This window comes from Cyphomyrmex costatus, unplaced genomic scaffold (genome assembly GCF_001594065.2).
Source record: "Cyphomyrmex costatus isolate MS0001 unplaced genomic scaffold, Ccosl1.0 scaffold189, whole genome shotgun sequence".
In the NCBI taxonomy this organism is placed as follows: Eukaryota; Metazoa; Arthropoda; class Insecta; order Hymenoptera; family Formicidae; genus Cyphomyrmex; species Cyphomyrmex costatus.
In genome coordinates this window covers 256,871-277,100 of record NW_017275921.1, presented here as the reverse complement: position 1 = coordinate 277,100, position 20,230 = coordinate 256,871, and the positions used below count along the sequence as shown (strand labels likewise).

Genomic DNA, 20,230 nt, shown 5'->3' with positions numbered 1-20,230 from the left:
ATATTTAATTCGAACTATATATATATATATATACAAATAAATATATATTAAAATTTAGTTTTTTTTTAGTGTACCTAGCGAGAAATAGTCGTCAATTATAATATTATAAACTTGACATCGAATTAACATCAAAATAATAACCGATCTTGATTTGACATCAATTCGGTGAGTCATTTCTCACTGGACCTTGGCACATTAGCGGGTCCAAAAATTTGTTAAGGAGGGGAAAACCATTGGCGCACCACAAGCAAAATTTTTTTAATATAAAATATAAAATCATTATTTGAATTATTACATTGAAAAATAATTATTTAAATGTAAAATTTATAAAATATTTTATATTTAAAATTATATTAACGCAAAAGAAGAAAAATATAATAAAATCTATGTTTTTGTATATCTTAGGAATTTTTTAAATATTAAAATTATGATTAAGCATTTAAAAAATGTTACAAATTTATATAACATTTCGTTATAAATATTTTTAAAAAAGATGAAGCTTTCGAAGCTTTAAGGTCGCCATGGCTCCTCCGTGAATCCGCCAGTGCAATGCCTTGGCACTGTAAACGCTCGCGAGAGTTATTCGTACTCTCGACACCCGCTGGATCGATCGATCCTTGCTGAGATGAAAGATCGTCGCTTGCGACTCCAAATCCCTGGCGGTCGCGCAGCTCTGACTTGAAAGCGCCGGTCTGTGTCGGCCTAGTTGGCCCGTTGGCAGCCTCGATTGGCCTCATTCGACCCATTTAATATATGCAAAGGCCATTCGGCATCGGTTGCTCGTACTATATTTCAAAATCATTTGGATCGTGATCTTGGAACCGATCAAGAATGATCGAGAGTTTACAGACTGAGATCTATTCCTCTATAGCTTTACGTTGCACTTGCCGTATTTAAAAATAAACGTACAATTAAACGGAAATTGAATTAGCCATACAGCACAGATTTTAACAATATTGTAAAGTAACATTGCAACATTCTAGTATATTGCAATAATACTGCAAACATTGCGGCAATGTTGCTGCAAACTACAGTATGGGCGACATATGTACGTTGGAAGAAAAAGAACAGAGAAGGAAAAAATGTAAGAAATTCCGCTTTAAACAATAGACTTGTGTAATCTAAAAGATAGTCATGCAACACACACACACACATACTGAATATTTAAAGATTGTGTTTGTGTTCTCAAGGAACAATCACGATTAATTGTATATGACGGTAAAGAAATATTATTCACCGTCATAAATTTTCGTATTACTTTAAAGTTGAAACTAACGAAATATAATACCCGTTTTACTTTGCCGTTTATAATTTAATATTAAATAATATTAAATACATAGAATAATAATTTAAATAATAATTAAAATATATTTTTATACAGCATTTTTATAACATTTTTGAGTTATCTATTATTTTTTTAATTAACTTATTTATATATTTGAGAACAAATCTTTCGAAAGGACTTTAATAACTCCTAAACCAATTGAACTCGTGTCATCATATATGTATAGCTTTATAGTGAATTCGATTGGATACACTCATTGTCAATGTGCATTGGTGCACAATCATCGTACACAATTGATACAAAAAGATATATATTCGATATAAATATATGTAAATCACGAAATTCTTAATACATTACTTTATCGTGAGCTGTTAGTTCGCAATCACGCAGTACAGAATATAGTTTGCAGTAACATTGTAATGTTACTGCAATATTCCTTAAATGATCCATGCCATGTATAAAACATAAAATATTTTATAATACGAAATGTTTGTATTTCATTTTTACACTCTGTTTAAATCGACGTGTAAACGGCTTTAACACGCATTAGTACGCACCGTCCAATTGCGAATTCGCTGTTAATCAATAGTTGAAATCTTTATTATATGTATATACAATTTTTTTATTGCTCGTATCCCACGAACGATGATACATTACAATGCAAAGTCCACGAACGGTGATAAAAAGTTCAACACAAAGTCTAGATTCATTTAAACTTTGCCATCTGAAAAAAGGAGAACAATAAGATCTATCGACAAACAATAAGATACGTCCTGTGTGTTCTATACATTTTCTAATTTAATCTAAACATATGATTTATAAATTATACGTCGTACAGATTTGTTATAAAATTTGTAATATGATATTAGTTCCTCACCGAAGATCTGAAACTACATTTCAAAATATCCTCTCCAAAGAAAATTTACTCGAATAATATTATATAGTATATATATGAACTATATGTATGTACAGATATATTTTGAATTATTTTAATCAACAATGATAGTCTCAATTTTATTTGTACAAGAATACTTCAAATATTGTATATTCAAGATGATTCATGTCAAGTTCTATTGCGAGACATTATAGTTGTTTTATAAATAAACAAATAATTTTGTTATGTCTTAGAATGTAGCCTCCTAAATGTATATAAAGCAATTATTAAAGAATTGTACAACAGTCATAAGGGCGGAATTAGGCTACGCATTGAAGATTGCGATTGAAAGATTGAATTTTGGCTAATCAAAATAATAGGAGCTAATAAAACTCCTTTGTCCTTATTGGTCAAATTTCAATTTTCAATCTGCAATCTCAATTCATTTCAACGCGTAGTCCGATTCTGGCTGCTTTCTCTACTGAATGCCAGCCATTGACGCGATGCGAGACGCTCTCTCGGACCGCGTCGTCTGTCGTCCCGGTAACGGCGTCGCGTCGTCACCCCACGTCACCCCGCCGTCGCGCACGTCCGCCGCCGCGCCGCTGCGACGGTCCGTGGTGATGGTGGCGACGACGGTGGTGAAGGTTAATCGCGGGCGCTCCATGCTCCATGCAGTCCGCGCCGAGAGAGCTCGATAGCGAGAGTACAGTGACGGTTAGCGCGTTGTTGACGGTGGTGACGGTGGTAGTTGGCGGCAATCGCCGCTGCTGATTAAAGGTACGACACGCAGACGAGACACGCGCGCGTAACAACGCGGCCATGCTATAGCATTTGCCGCGTACACTCGACGCCGCTACGTGCTGACAAGCATTGCCGTCGTCGTCGTCGTCGTCGTCGTCCGTGCTGTTCTCTCCTCCATCGTCGATCATGAGCAACGTGGTGCACAGCCCGGGTGGGCTGGCGAGACTGTCGACATTCCTGGGCGCTCCGGAAGCCGCACTGCGTCTCCTCATCTCAATTTTACTAGGTAAACCTAACCGTTTCTTCTCTCCTTCGTGTTGCATACGTTTACGTTTTACGACAAAGGGCGACTCGTTCTCCCCATGGGATCCCTCCGGAAAACCCTCGTCTTCTATCTTCCGTTCTCTTTTTCTCTCTTTCTCCATTCTTGCGAGATTTCTTTATTCACTCCCGGACTGCTCCGGACAAATCAATCCGCGTTCATTCATGACTCCGCTCGATCGCCGACGTACGACTACCCTCCCCGTATTCCTTTGTTCCCCTTCCCTCCTCCCCCCCCCTCCCTCCCCCTCACAGCCTCGTGGTTCTCTTCGGGGACATCCCTCGCTTCGCTATATTACGTCGTTATAGCGTGTATGTACATATAGTTGATACATTATAACGGCGTAATTGCCTCTATGCGAAGGTTGCTCATCTAATCGTTAAAATACACGCGTTCACTATCAGCCTCTCGTTCTCATTTCCGTGTCCCGTAAAAAGGCATGTGCGCGGATTCTGTTTTCGGCTGCGTTCTCTGTTATTCACTACGATCCAAGAAACATATATAAACATCAACAGAAATCAAAGTAACTTCATTTGAATTTTTTAACGTCCATAAACAGTCAAACCTTCGTGATCTCAAAATAAAGTCATTTTAATTTTCTCATTGGTGTGTTCCTTGGGTACGCAATATACATAAGTAATATAAAATTCGGGTTGTAATTAGAATTAATTGTAATTTTCTTTAGAAAACACAATAGAAATCTAATTAATTGATTCTAATTAGAATCAACAGAAATTTAATTAATTAAATGTAATCAGAATAAATTCTGATTAGAATTAATTAATTAGATTTTTATTGTGTTTTCTAAGGAAAAGGAAATGAAGTATCACATTTATTCTAGCCGTAAACTGTTAACTTAAGAAATTGACCAATTACAGTCGAATGTGAGGAGAATAAAGTTGATTATTCTTCTCAAATTTGACTGTGAATGGTCCATTTCTTATAGCTTACGAAATAAATTAACAGTTTACGGCTAATATAAATGATTTTTAATTCCGATCGAAATTTATTCTGAAACTTGTTCCATGATAAATAGTACACACGAACTATAAATTATCAGTACTTGATTGAATTATCAGTAGTGAATAACGAAATGCACCTCATGGCCTCTGTATTTTGTTTTAACATCAAAAATCGCGTTTTATTTTCCAAGATTCTTTTCTTTCTTCATATACAGGAAATAAAGAGTATAATTTATACTTTGCCTGTAAATGCCGATATTTCTTTTTTCCAGCAATACGTGATTATAATCATATGAATTTAGTTAATGCAAAAAATACGAAAATAGTTAATATCAAATTATGTGTATGTGTGTGTGTGTAAGAAATCCGAGATGAATAAAGGAATAAAAAATGCAGACGTGTAGTATATTTATGTCTGTATACATATATAAACATGATAGATACAGGTGATAGATACATATGTTGTGTTTATTTACGACCGCGTCACGTTACATAACTGCTTTACGCTATAATTTACTGCATAAAAAAGAGATACGATCTATTTCGTCTTAAAATAAAGTCGAATTATCTATTTCACTTTTAATAGAACATAATTCAAAAATATAATAGTCATGTATATTTATTTTTCATAACATATTAAATATTTTATAAAATAAATACATAATATAGTGTTCAAGATGTTGTGATTACGAAGAATAATAATTTTATTTCTTAGGTATAAGTTTTAATTGCAACAAATCGAGTATTTACAAAGAGAGTCATGAAAAACAAATTTTTTTTAAAGAGGCAAAGTTGTATTGTACTAGAATGGCTCTTTGTAACAAAATGATAATTTGATTCAAGATATCGTAGCAAAATAATAATGGCATAGGGCACGTTATGACATTTATAGAATTATTTGGAATGAATCCGATCGGAATTACTCCGTTTTTTCTGAAGAAAATATTATACAATATTGTAGAAATATAGGGAATAATAATTGAATAATTTCGACCGGAATTTCGTACAATTTCATAATACATATCAGAGGTCTCTTATTCTCGAAAAATGCAGCACACGAAAATGTTATAGTACGTATGTTATAGATTTTCGTATGTGATATAAATTCAAGGCTAAAGGCTCAGAAAAGTAGAGCTCTGAAGCGTAGAGCAAGAGACGGAATTTAAATAGACAAATTGCGCAAGAATACAAGCATGAAACTAGTTAGGCATGTCTACGAATAACAAATTTAATTAAGCAAAAAGTGGTAAAATAAAAAAAATTAAGAGAAAAATTTTATCTTTGGAAATTACCTTTCAGATTTTATCATCGTACTTATCTGATAAAAATTTAGTTTTACTATAATCTTAAATTTTCCAATTATAACTACGATAACTATTTATCAGAGAACAAGATAAAGCTATTTTGAGCGTTTTAATGAGTTCCAAAAACGAAACAATTATTGGCTGACATATGTATGATATATGTATATAAATGTGTATATATATGTGTGTGGTGTGTGTGTGTGTGTGTGTAATAATTATAATTGTAATATCATACAAAAGATAAAATATAATAGCATGATATATATTATACAATATCATAATATAGCATAATATAATGTGATATATTAATAATTAATGTATAGAGTCATAATGTGATATATAAGGTATCATTATACAAGGAAAAATTTTTTAATTAAGATTTGAGATATATATAAATGCAACTTTTAAAAAGGTAACAGTTTATAATTACATATTACTTTTTACACTTGCGTTATTAATATAAAATTTCTCTAAAAATAGGCTCACTATATTAAGTTACTTGTATTTAATCATCATTTTCTAAAGTCTGTTCTTTATCGATAAACTCTCTGAACTGGTGCATATGTGCATATGACACAATAACATGAAGTGAAATAAACTATTTTTTTACTTTTAACTTATTGCACCAGGTGCATCAGTTCTGAAAATTCTTTGATAAAGAATAGGTTTATTATATCTGTCTTAATAATATAATGTCACAACAATTCTAATTTTTTTGTTTTACTATTGTCAAATTGTGATAATTAGAATGATTTTATTGTATTATACTAAAAAATTATACAACTAACATCGAAAGCAATTTTTCTTTGTTTAAAACGAATATTGAAAATAGACAATTTTCTATATTATTTATTCTATAGCGTTTACTAGTTTTCGAATATTATATTTTGAAGATATTTTTCTCCATATACAGAGTGGCACATGTTTGTTGTTATTTTATTTGGGTACAGTTTCTATCCAAGTAATCGATCTCATTTAAAATAAGCGATAATAAGTGATATTTAATGTTATTTTTTAAATACAGTTTATTACTTCTGATTAAATACACAAATTATTGCATTTATGTATGCAAATAGAAAAAGTTGATTAAAATTATATGTATTAAATATAATATCTGTGACATGTTAATTTTAAATTTCCTAAATAAATTAAATACTGTTTTATTTACTATTATAAAATATTTAATGAAGATATTTAAAAGTGCTTCAAATACGTGATATATACATTAGCTACAAATACAGTTTTTGCGAAGCAAAATTGCATTTGCGCATACTACGATTAATCAGTTGATGGATTAAAAACTCACTTAATCAGTATGTAGTAGCTCGACAAGTACCGTTTATTCTTGTAATTTATTACTGTACACAACATAGCGCTGTTATATACATATATTAATATATGTATATGTAATATATATATATGTTTAATCATATATACTATGTGCTTTTCTATTATTTTAATTTTCTAAAATCATTCCAAAGAAAATTTATGATAACATTGATATAAATAATTTTGATCAGATTTTTAGAGGCTTTAGTAATCACAATGTATAAATTTTATGTGTATACTTATATATAAAATTTACATAGCAACGTTAACATTTACTGCTCTTATTAAAAATTGATATACAAATGAGAAAACGTAAAGAGGAGGACGAAGAAAATTATAGAAATAACTAATGTTGAGCTACAATAATCGAGGGTCAAAATAAGAAATTATGTAATTTGATTTCAGGATTCCCTGTTGCCCTTCTTCATAGGTATACACTCTACGGCAAAGATCCTATTCGTCAACATTTATTTTTCATAGCGTGCGGTCTCTCAATTGGTTACTGGAATTACGGTAATTTATTTGAACATCTCAATTCGATTGACACGCAAATGACACGCAAATGACGGCGTTCACCTATTCATAAGGACACTCACAGTAATAATAATGATTTTGCAGATTATAACATACTTCATTCATCAACGGCGGTATGCGGAACGTATCTGATTCTGACGGTTCTCGGCAGCAGCGGGTTATCCGTCATAGTAACATTTCTCTTCAACATGATGTATCTACTTTATGGTAAAGCTACAATGCAGCAAATTTAAAAATGTATTCACAGTCGAAAAACCGGTCCGTGCATTTATATATTTACCCTGCGGCACTATCTATTTAGTATTCTCTAGCTAGCTGGCGCGGTGATCATGGACTTGCAATAATGTGTTCAAAGCTTCTAGCAATAAATCTTTTTTGATTTACGAGTATAATTTAAATTCATGTTCCTTGTCTTGAAAACTAGAACGGCATAAGAAGTACAACATATTTTACGTTAAAACTGAACAATTCTAACGATAGTAAAAAATAATTTTCTCGTATTGCAACATTTTAAGTCAATGGCATACATTTAAGTAAATTATCAAGTATATATGTGCAAGTTTACCGGAATATGTGTATTGTATTTATGATAGTTGTACAATTTTGTTATCTATACGTTCTGACTTGATAAGCGTGCTTGTGCATATATACTTGAACGTATATGTGGTTGGCTTGATCTGTCATTACAGTGTTATTATGTATTTAGTATTACGGCTTTAATTATTCGAACTGTTGTTGGCGACACACAATATGAAAAAATTAATATTTTTAATATTATTTTGATTGTACCGTAATAATGTTTATTATTACTTTCTAGTTTTATAATTGTTTGCTTGCGTTGGTAGACAAGCTTCATCGTTTTTTCATTCTTTTTAGTCGATCGTTTCAAGCTACAAAGCATTTAAACGAAATTATTTCCCAATACAGGCTATTACACCACCAGTACCCAAGATTACGATATAAAATGGACAATGCCGCAGTGTGTGCTAACCCTTAGATTAATAGGACTTGCATTTAATTTATGGGACGGTCAAAAACGTGACGTACGAAACGCTATTTTTTCATAATTCCATTACCTTATATTTATTTCTTGAAGTAATGATCACGGACTGTATTGTAGGAGGAGCTCTCCGATAGTCAAAAACGGGTTATCTTGAAGAAACGACCATCGCTATTGGAAATTGCGGCGTATGCTTATTTTCCGGGCGCCTTCCTGATCGGACCGCAGTTCAGTATGCAACGATACTTGGACTATGTCAATGGTCAGCTCGCAGAACGCGTACGTTAATAAATTGGAAAAATACTAGTCGATAGCTTTTAGATTGTTTATCGACGAATTCATTCATATTTAGTTCTCCAGTTTGAGAAAATACGTCCAGTTAATATAAATAGCATGTTTTTTTTTATTTTAGGATCCTCAAACTGGTGCTATCAAGTTGCCAGATTGCGTGTCGGCGGGATTGCTACGAGCTTTTATCGGATTCATATATGTAGTGATATTCCAAATCGGTACAGTTTACGTTTCTGATCAGTATCTCTTTGAACCGTCATTCCAGAAGCTAAATTTAATAAAGAAATGCTTGGTAATTGGCTTATGGGGCCGCATCAATCTCTACAAATACATCAGCGTTTGGCTAATCACTGAGGGAGTACGTATAATCGAAATATAATTTTTGATATTATTTATCTGTAACGTGTACGTTTGTGCATATCGATTATTGACATCAGGTGTGCATCGTCTTTGGTCTTACATATAATGGAAAAGACTCTGAAGGTCGTGTTAAGTGGGACGGTTGCGCAAATGTTAAACTGCGAACATTCGAAACTACCATGCAGTTCAATGACTACATTCTCTCGTTCAACATAAATACCAACCACTGGTGTGCGGAGTACATTTACAAGAGACTGAAGTTTCTAGGTTCAAAAATGTACAGTCAAATAATGACTCTACTCTTCCTTGCTCTCTGGCACGGTTTTCACTCTGGATACTATCACTGTTTCTTTATGGAATTTGTTGTATTATATTTCGAGCGAGACGTAAGTATTGTTGTTCATAGAATTTTGCAAGATTTTTTGAAATTTTATTGCTTCTTTATTGTTTAATCCTTTCTTTCTTTTTTTTTTTATAGATTGGACCGGTATTAAAGAACAGCGAGATAGTACAAACGCTGCTGAAAACACGATGGGAAGCACGCGTTCTCGCTTGGATCTTTCTGAAGCTTTACACTTTTGTTTTCATGGGCTATAGCCTCGTATCGTTCGTACTTCTCTCGTATCCGCGGTATAACCAAGTTTACGCTAGTTTGTATTATTGCGGACATGTGTTCTTCCTATCTTATCCGCTGCTCGCGCCGTACATTAAACGATTACTTGGTCAAAGACATGAACGTCAGCGATCGCACCGAGAATAAGATAATACGATCTCTTTTTTTCTTTTTCTTCGATATTATTAAGGTATTGTACTTGTTTTTCTTTCCATCGTTCGAATCGACTTTAGAAGACATGCAGCTGTAGTGTAATGGACGCTGATCTAGTTATGTTCACTTACAGTCATTAGTCTTCAAAAGAAATGTGATAGCGCATATCCAACGGAAGATACGGGAAATAATAAGGCATATTGTCATTACTACCACGTTTCGTACGGTTATGAATTCTTATAACATGATGTTATAAATTTCCGTCGCTTAAATATAACCTCGACGATCGAGTGCAGCAAGTAAAAAATTCCTTTGAAGAATTTGTAATCCGTCGCTGAAACGAAATAGCGGTAGTAATGGGATATACTTACTCATATTACAATTAAGAACATTATTAATTTGTAAATCGATGCACCGTTCAAAGAAAATTCCGCTGGTCGGTAATTTCGTGTGCCTGTACTTGGAAGTATCTACGATCAAACTTTGCGACACAAAAATTCACGAAATACCAACAATAATTCTAGATACTTCAGTATTTTCCTACAACAATACGTTCTTGCATCTTTAATCATATTTTTGTATATCTAGAATGTTCGATTGATCAAAGTTTTATTTATATGTATATTCCATTGGTAATAAAATCTGTTAAAACGCGTTATGCCTTTTAGTGATAAGGACTGTTATGATACAATGGTAGCGACTGCGTAAGTTAATCAAGTATCATAATATCCTAAAAAGATACGAGAGAAAAAATTAGGTATCTAGGTATCGTAATAAGAATATCTATTCGCAAAAAGAAATTTAGAGAAATTGCGTTACACAAGATATTTAGAGAATAACCGTAATTTTGTAAACGCAAAAATAACTGAAACAACATAGTCAAGTACGTGATATCGTGCACGATTTAAATTGAAATATATATTTTATCATAGTGTGCTACGTTTTACCGATCTAATGCAATTAACAGCGTTTTACTGTACCTCTCTAGATGTAAATACGACGATAACAAACCGTAATTCTAGTCGGGTGTGTACCTTCTACCGTATGTACGCACGCTGCATTAGTATCAATATACGGTATAAAGTGACGCGAGAAGCGATTTTCAATCTTATATATTCGCAATTATTTTTGTAGATAAAAGTCTAACAACGATCTACCTATTTATTCGTATTGTAGTAGGAATACGCAGCTCTTATTACGCACACAGCCTTCGAACACACAGCTCATCGAATTAAGAGAATTAGTAAGTACCAGTTCGATATAAAAATAAAATGTCCAGATTCTGATGTGCTTTACAATTGTTTAACACCTTATTATATTCAACGATCATGTTAGATCGACAAGAAATTATTTGTAGTATTTTGCCTAACTACTTTAATTTATCGATCTCAAGTATACGATCCCAGTCTCTGGAATCTTTGACGTAATTACGTACAGATTTACAAAATTTTAGATATTAAGGCTATACAATTGTAGCACAATCAGAAGTTATGTTGCATTTGCCAATAGCATTTATTATAGGGTCGAAGTGAATAGAATGATCCGACATAATTCTTTTGATGCGACACTCTTGTAACTAGTTCATAAGCCGCGGAAGTGTGAATTTTAATTTAGGAATTATTTAACTATAATTATAATATTTAATTATATAATTATAATTATTTGGCAATTATAATTATATTTCGAAATTATAATTGTTAACTTGAGAAAAAATTAAAATTCACACGCTTGTTGTACGTTTATTTAATACTAATGCAAAACTTTAGGCAAGTGCGCTGCATTGTATATTTACGAATACCTTATCAAAATTATTATTCGGAACTCACGTTCCGAATGTATTTATTTTAATAATCGTAAATTTAGTTAACAAAATATGTATCAAAAGAAGATACATTTTTGAGTGTACAGTTGTTCAGGACTCTGAAACATTGTTTAAAAGCTAACGCTTGTAAGTGCGCCTGCGGTCTGAATTTCAACAATTTCGATTTTGTATTGCATCGTTAATAAGACATGAACGAGAAAGAAAGAGAGAGAAAAAAGGGTAAAAAACGAGATGTGAAACTAGCGAAGAGAAAGGCAGTGAAGATTAATAATGCCAGAAATTGTTTGATATAAAAAATGTATTTAAAATTATTTTCTTAAAAGATACAAAGATACAAAAAAACATCGACGTCTCGTATATAAAAATATTAAAAATTTTTTCTTTTTTTTTTCATATTTCAACAGAAAACCCCGACAAACGTACTCGGTCGTTCAAGAACGTGTTATGTATGCGTATGTGTGAGTGTGTATGTGAATGTATAGTATGTGTGTGCGCGAGCGACATCATAGGCTTTAGCAACACGAAGCGTCTGCCTTTTAAGCACCTTTAAAACACCATGCGGCCTATCTTACGAGATACAGGCGATATATACATCCCTCCTAAAATTATTAAGATCCATCCGGGCTTGCGCGTTCGCGCTCACGTATCGCGAAACGGCCGCGAGAGTAATCACCGTTAAAGATTTGTCTCCGTAAAATGTGCCGGAAGTCTCGAGGATGGTGAGGGTGCGCTCGTGCGATGAGCCTAATATGGTCCACTGGGGCCCGGACCCGGATGTGGTGCTCCGTAACTATCGATGGGCTGCCCCGGTTGTTGCCCCGGTGGCCCATATTCACCGCCACCTTGCTCCTTCTGCAATGCATAAAAATAAACGCGTAAGAGACACGACAAGGGAGAGAAAAAAAAAAAGAGACGACACGTAGCGCATATATGAATTTTATATATTGTGGCTAATCACGCAGCCATGATCTTTTCTGTGATGGCAATTTAGCAGAGTTTCGTAGTTTTAGTCTTCGTATTCGCGCATAATTTTAAATCTTGCCAATATATCCGTAGTTTACCTAGCAGGCCAAGCAATTTCGAAAAGCGAAACTTAGGCTAGAAGTGATTTTCAGCGTTTAATCGAAAAATATCCCTTGACCGTCACAAAAAATCAAGTGGATCAAGGGTCACGTTCCGATATTTGTAGTTTACTAAGCAGAGCGCAACGTGTATAGTGAAAGATATCTTTTGTAACGAAAAGTTATATAGCAACACTAGAATGTACAATACAATTAATCCCTAAAACCTGCGACGATTGTTGTAGAAATCTCGACGCTGAATGAGTTCGCTCAGACAGGCGTTATGGGAACGACACTTGAAGAGAAACTCTCCATAATTACTCAAATCGTCGACACGGCAATCACCTTGGTAGTTTTATCTTTTTTTTTCTTTTTCTATAGTCGAGCCACGGAAAGATGAGTCCGATTAACAGTAAGATTGTCTAAGACGTGCGATTGTCTCGCGTCCAACATCCGGATTCTTTCATATTCGAAGCAAAAACGTGCGTCGCGCCGCGCCATTCAGCTCCTATCATCGAAATGAGCAATTTACATGCCGCGAGGCACACTTTCATCTCTCAGTGTTCGCCGTTTAACCGAAATCGCTCCTCGATAAATTGCTTTGAAAGTAACTATCCGTACATGTATACGCGTTTGAGCAACGTTTGTGCTTTGAGCAACTGAAGATTACGCAACGCACTGCATTTAGATCCGACGATAGAGACGCCGTTATTCTTGCCGAGACTCGAATTCACGCGCTTAAGCGCAATTGCATTAAAAAAAAAAACCTACATGAATTAGACCTACTTCTACCACTGTGGATTAATTTTAATCTCTCTGTCTAATTTACTCGATCTTTTCCTAATTCTTAGAACTAGAAGAATATAAAAAGTGAAGTCGTGATCAGACTAGAGATTGAGATTGAGATTGAATTATTGTAATTTGATCAATCAAAGGAAAGGTCACTAAACTTGATATTGGTTTTCTTTCTTCTGATCAGTTAAATTCCAATCCCATCTCAATCTCAATCTCTAGTCTGATCACGGTTTCACTTTTTATTCTCTTCCTGTTTTAAGAATTAAGAAAAGATAGATACGGACATAAAAAGTTCAGTCAAGATTGTCAGGTCAAGAAAGTTAATGTACGTTGGTATATTAAGTGGTAGAACGCATGAACATGGTGAATGGACATTACATCGTCGAATCGTCAAACAAAAAAAAAAAAGTGAAAGAAGATAAATCGTTACCTGAGTTTTGTAGCGGATAAAGTAGACCTCAGGTTTGCTGGGCTGTGTCGGTGCCTGTGTCGGCAACACGACCTCGGGCGCCTCTTCGGGTTTCTTCACCAGGACATAGATCAACGTCTTCTCCTCATCTTGCTGCGGCAGCGGTGGCAGTTGCGGCGCGGTCGGCGTCGGCGGAGTTGGCGCCTTGATGAACACTATCTTGTAGTGTTTCTGTGGCGGCTGTGGTTGCGGCACATGCTTGGGCGCTTTGTACTCCGGCGCTTCTGGCGGCGGCACGTGGACGTACACGTGCTTGTGGATCACCGGGTTTTGCTGTGGGGGGCCGTAAGCTGGAGCTGGCGGCCCGTAGCCGCCGCCGCCGCCACCACCACCACCACCACCACCACCACCTCCAGAGGGTGGAAAGTATGAACTCACCGGTGGCTCCGGCGCCGGTTTCGCGACCGTCAGCGCGATCGACGAGCAGACGATCGCAAAAATCGTGCTCTGTTAAAAGAGAAAATAGGCATCATGATGATCGTGACTGCAATGTTAACATGCTCGAAGAGAGTTGGAGCGAAAGTTACAATAAAGATATTTCTAGTCTGAGACATATTATGGCATTATACGTGCAACGAGAGTTGTGACACTTATTCAAAAAATTCACCCGTATTATAATATATGTACATATTATACAAAAAAAATTGTTTTAATTATTTTTAAGGTTTTTGCAAACCAGAAACGAAATTAAATTCCACTCAGAATAAAATTTTAGTACAACTTTAGTGCAATTGCTTTCATGCGAGTTGTACGTTTTGCTATTATAACAAAAATTATTGAATAATAAAAAAAGAGTGATTGTAACGTAAGTGTTATAGACTGAAAAATGTACTTTTTAATAAATATTTGTGTAAATAATACTAATTACATATTTACTAAATTTGAACTTTTATTTGATATAAGAACCAAGAATATTAATTTTAAAAAATTGTAGTTAAATTAATGGTTCTTATACCAAATTAAATAAACGCTTAATTAGTACTATTGAAAATAAAATATATTAAAATTTAGTTAAATATTTTTCAGTATACATAGAAATTTTAGTTTAATCCTTTTTGAAACGATTATATAACTTTTTGCAAAATGCATGGTAATTTTTATTAATGTGATTCGTAAAAATTGATTAAAACTCGTAATTGATTGAATAATTCTCAGTGACAAAATATTACAACACTATTATATTTCAACTTATAAAAAATAATAAATGTAATATACATATCTATATATAATATATATATATATAATTTTTCATTAAGAAACACACGGTTGTGTCTTGAGTGTAATTGACGCTGTAATACTTTCTTCGCATAATCAATAATTCGTCGATAATTTATCATTAGCGACTGGCATGTCGAATACATCACGTTCGTGATAAAATGCGCGTAATAGTGATTTATTTTACAGATTACGTCGTCCATAGCGATACGGTGTGAATGGATGAAATACACGACATGCTATTGCCTAACATGCATAATGAATTCAATACGATGAACATTTCTATTTAGCAATTTCTCATCGCTATCGGCCAAATTATGAAAATACAATGATTCGTTTATTGCGAATTATTGTATGGTCTAACTTGTAATCATACATGCGATTATTCAGGTATTTATGTTCAGTAAAAAGATAAATACGACGCGATGCGATTCTTGAATTATTCGCATGTCAGGGAACTCGTTAACGATTTTCAATAAGCTCCGCATTATGTTCTTTATTTTTCTCCTTTTATTTGATTATGAATTTCCGATGGACTGGGTCAAAGTATCACATTTTATTCATATAGGATCTGATTAGCTTACAATGCTTTATAGATTTTCAAACACTGTATATTTCAACATGTAAAAGAAAAGTTATCCCTAAACTTGACTAGAGATTTAAAATAACATTTACTCACAACACTCATAATATAAGTTTTAAATATTTAATAAATGAAAAAATACATTTCATTATTTTCAAATTGAAATTACTACATGTGTCAAAGAAGAAGGACAAAGAAAGATAAGTGATTTTTATACACTAAATGAATTTTATTTTTTTTTATTACTGCACGTAAGACAATTTTGTTAAAAAATCTAAAAATTTAGATGTAGATCTGAAAATTTTATTGAATTATTAAAATAATTATATAAGATGTTCGTAAAATGAATAAGGCTGCAAAAAGTTTTTGAGCAACGTTTTAACAATTAATTTGAACGTTATATAGATAATTATTTAAATTATATATAATTATACGACTAAATATCAATACATGTAATTATTTTGATAGTCTAACAAAATTATTTGATATGTATCTAGTAAATTTTTAAATACTTAAACAAAATCATTCTTTCTGTGTAAATCTCTCTCTGTCTCTCTCTCTCTCTCTCTCTCTCTCTCTCTCTCTCTCTCTGTCCGTCGCTTTTATGATAAAACATAATTTAAATCCGGAATGTTACAATCACATAAGCCGCAAGGCGAGCTCAATCTCGGCAATTACGCTCTCTTAAATGAACGTCGGTTGTCCGCCCGACAAATCCTCCTCGGAATTCTCGATTCTTGATCCTTTCCGCGAGAGAGTCCATTAATTCCGAATAGCATTTCCCATTCCGTACAACGGGCATGTCCCATTAGCGTGAACGGAAGAAGACGCCGCGGCGTGCGATGTGCGCGATAACTCACTCCGCTCGAGCGAAGCTTCCTACTTACTTAACGACCCCTCCGATCATTTAATCATGCTTTTAGTGCCGCATCGAAACTCCGCTCCGCATGCTAGAGTTCTGGAGCCGCTTTCCCCATTTTCCTTCGCGCTATAATTATCGAGACCGTGTCGGTGAGTAGAGCGGGAGCATAGGCGGGATCCTTTTACTTTTGCTCGCACCGCGATGAGCGGTGTAATCCGCGGGAGATTCATGCCGATGCACCTCGCGCTCAGTGGGATGCACGCTCGACGTATTTTTTCTCTCCTCGGGAAAATGCGATCACCGTCACTTTCCATCGTCTAAAAAAGAAGAGCCGAACCAACCGCTGGAGTCACCGCGGTGATGTAAACCGGCCACCGGTTTTTCTCAGAACGATGAAATATCATCTGCATTCTTTGAAGGATATTTCGAATAAGCTTGCCTTTCGATAAATTCCCTCGCATATGAATTATTAATCCCGCATAAGTCTCGTCGACGTGGAAAAATGCTGAAGAAAAACGAAAGGCTCGAGATGAGCTGAGTGTATCCAGCGGATGGATTGCATGACGGTTTCGTAAGAACGGACCGAAAGTTACTCTCATTAAATGCACCTGGTCATTCGATCAATTGACTTACGCATTTACTTGGTAAGAGGATTGCGTCAGTTGACGTTTAAATTTAGTAATCGGTCTTGAACATTGCGAAGAAGAGACTCGAACGTTTGTTCGAGCCTCGCAGATCGCGCTCTCGAAGAGAGCTCCATTCGATTCAGGAAAATTGCACTCGTCATAAACATATTAGTCATCGATATAAAACGCTTTCCCGACACGCACGATGTACAGTCATTCGCGTATGAATTTTCACAAACGAAACGGCAAGCATATAATTTGCTTCGATTTTTCAACGTCTCTCGCCTTGCGCCATAAATGAAAGCGACGATTTAATTGAGATATTCCACTTGCCGATGAAATTCTCGTCTCGCATTCATCTCCGAATTTCAAGAGTGAGGAACGCGAATTAACGCCGATAGTAGAAAAAAAAACGCACTGATTGTATTTTTGAAAATAACTGCATTTTTAATTTCTACCAACGTATAGATTAACTTTATATAATCTCGATTCAAACAATATATTAATTTTAATTTCAATTCAACCTCTTATTTTTGTTTTTAGAATTAGAAAATGTTGTATAAAATGTAAGAGAACTCAATCTCAAGCACTGGAGAAAAAAGTAAGTTGAACCGACATTAAAGTTAATTTATTATAATATAATAATATAAATTATAACTTTAATCTCGGTTCAACTTCATTTTAAGAACTAAAACAAAATTGCAAAGTAAATTGAAATAAGATATACATTTTGCATTGGTAGAAATGTATTACTCTTCATTTTTGTTAGTTCTAATAAGGTTCAGTTTCATCGTATCTGATTGACTCGATCGGTCGATCAAGTGTCAACTGTGATTCTAACAAATTCTGGTCAACTCTGTTTAACGTGTTCTGTTACAACACATGCAATTGATGAATTTCAATAGAATAATTGGCTGATAAATTAACCGAAGTGGTGAAACCAACCTCTTAAGAATCAGAAAAAGCAAAGAGTAAGCTGGATAGAAATTAAAGTTAATCTACTCTCTAAATTCTTTACAGTAGAACCTCATTCTAAAGAGTGAAAATTGAGCCAATCTTGAAAAAGAATGGCTCAGTTTTCAATCTTGAAGAGTGAGATTTCACTCGTCAGAGTGACAATTCACTCTAAAAGTTTTAGAGAGTACCGTTGGTGGAAACGAGCGTAAGAGACCGACGATAATCGAATTCAATAATTAAAAACGTATACGTTGGCGCGCGTTGTTACTTACCGCGGTGGTCCGCATTTTCTCTCCCACGTGTACGCCGGAGGCTCAAGGTACTCCCGAAATGTAAGGCACGTAGAAAAAGAGGGTATCTCGAGCGTTTCACTTGCGGGCTTTCACGCGTGTGGCGTGCGGTCGAGGCTCTTCCGAACTTTTATAGAGGCCACCGAGGGGATACCCACGGAAAAGGAAGGCACAGGAAGGTAGACGGTATTCGTGGTCGCGTCGCCGTCGTTACGCGGCCTCCTCAAGAGGGTTTCTTCTTTCGTCGTCATCATTCGCCGACGTAGCTGCCGCCTCCACCACCGCCTTTTCTTCAGCCACCGCGATTCAATCCGCAGCTGCAGTTCACGGACCAAAGGTGCGCGACACAGCTAGAAAATGAAAGTACTCCAGAAATGAAGATTCATCGTCTCGCGGAACGATTTACGCGCCGATCTAGCTGACGTTACCTGGCCGAGATTTTTCCTTCCGTATATATTGGAACGCGAAAGTATATTCATTCTCTCTCATATCCGACGATAATTCCAATCGGCGGTTTCTTCAGATATAGCTCATCAACGAAAGTTAAACAATATGATTGTAGCTTGCATTATTAAAATAAATTCAATGTTTATTAAATTATTTCGGCAAATATTGTATATAATTAAATGTATATTATTAATTATTTGTTAGCTTAAATAAATCGTAAGAAACATCTCGATAAAGTACAAGACGTAAGAGGGTATCTAGAAACACAAAAATTATTACTTTAATGACAAAGTTTTTATGTTAGTTGCATAGTTAGTTGAAAGGTAATATAACCAATATTAGTCAATATTAAAAATTTTATTATTGATAACGTTTTTAATATTGAATGTTCAGTCATTATTTTTCAACTAAAGTAACATAACTAAGCACACAGCCATATATTAAAATTCTCGATATTGTTAAAAAAAAATTAGTGTATTAAAAATAATTAATGGGATACACTAATTATTTTTTCAAGGTCTAACATGTCCCTATAGTCTAATATAAGTCAGCGATATTGCAGCAATATTCCAATAATATCGCAGTACATCGCCAACTTTGCAATTGCGATTTTTCTTAATTTTTATGTAGAGACCGCAGCAAATTGTTTATAAAAGAAGATAGTTAATCAAGATTGGAAGACAATTTAGTGGATGGAGAGTACAACGGAGAAAATGTGTTTAAAACATGAACGTTCACAAATGTGATAAAAACTGTATCATTGACTGCAGTAATTTTTCGCTTTCTTCGTACCGTCGTGGTTACCGCACAGTATATACGCATTACGTAAAATGTGCGAGAAGATATTTCTGGTGCGGCTTTTGTTTAATAAAACGTAACATCTCTTATTGAACACACGGGTGTCCGCTAATTTAAATATTCGATTAATCGGTGGCGTCTGAAACTCCATAAAGGTGAGTTATTCATCGCGCTATCGTAATCCCAGGAATGCCGCGAAACCGCTCTTGACATAACTATCCACTCGATCGATGGCACCGATGAATTATTCATTATTTACTACGACTCGCGGTAAGAGTAAAACGTGATATAGCGTGTAAAAGGAAGAATCGGCTACCGTGTGTAAACCGATCTTAACGTCCCCGCGGGTTATCCACACATCGGGGACCGTCATCATCATCGGCGCGAACGCCGGACGCGATCGCTCGTTATCCAATGTTACTTTCTTCCGTGAATACTTTGTTGCTGTGCGATTACCCGTTGCTCGTTTAGACGCCGAGGAAGAGAGAGAGAGAGAGTAAGAACTGAAGAACAGCGAATCTGTTTCTGCCAGAT

The 20,230-nt window shown here is 34.8% G+C and overlaps 2 protein-coding genes across 2 annotated transcripts; one reads left to right on the top strand and one right to left on the bottom strand.

The window, feature by feature from the left end:
- Positions 1 to 2,806: 2,806 nt before the first annotated feature.
- On the top strand, positions 2,807 to 10,312 carry nes (lysophosphatidylcholine acyltransferase 3 protein nessy). The gene is made up of 8 exons (XM_018537945.1): positions 2,807 to 3,189; positions 7,226 to 7,333; positions 7,439 to 7,561; positions 8,282 to 8,397; positions 8,475 to 8,633; positions 8,767 to 9,003; positions 9,083 to 9,391; positions 9,484 to 10,312. The coding sequence occupies exons 1-8, from the start codon at positions 3,090 to 3,092 to the stop codon at positions 9,763 to 9,765; spliced, it is 1,434 nt and encodes a 477-aa protein (XP_018393447.1). The 5' UTR covers positions 2,807 to 3,089; the 3' UTR covers positions 9,766 to 10,312.
- A 1,638-nt stretch (positions 10,313 to 11,950) lies between these two features.
- Positions 11,951 to 18,474, bottom strand: LOC108772429 (leucine-rich repeat extensin-like protein 3). The gene is made up of 3 exons (XM_018537952.1): positions 18,434 to 18,474; positions 13,880 to 14,365; positions 11,951 to 12,445 (listed from the first exon to the last, which is right to left on the bottom strand). The coding sequence occupies exons 1-3, from the start codon at positions 18,446 to 18,448 to the stop codon at positions 12,338 to 12,340; spliced, it is 609 nt and encodes a 202-aa protein (XP_018393454.1). The 5' UTR covers positions 18,449 to 18,474; the 3' UTR covers positions 11,951 to 12,337.
- Between the last annotated feature and the right edge of the window lie 1,756 nt (positions 18,475 to 20,230).

Coding starts and splice junctions, on each gene's coding strand:
- nes (XM_018537945.1), top strand. CDS start 3,090: ATGAGCAACGTGGTGCACAGCCCGGGTGGGCTGGCGAGACTGTCGACA. Junction 8,398..8,474: donor GGGACGGTCAAAAACGTGAC/GTACGAAACGCT, acceptor ACTGTATTGTAG/GAGGAGCTCTCCGATAGTCA. Junction 9,004..9,082: donor TTTGGCTAATCACTGAGGGA/GTACGTATAATC, acceptor TATTGACATCAG/GTGTGCATCGTCTTTGGTCT.
- LOC108772429 (XM_018537952.1), bottom strand. Junction 12,446..13,879: donor TTATCCGCTACAAAACTCAG/GTAACGATTTAT, acceptor TATGCATTGCAG/AAGGAGCAAGGTGGCGGTGA.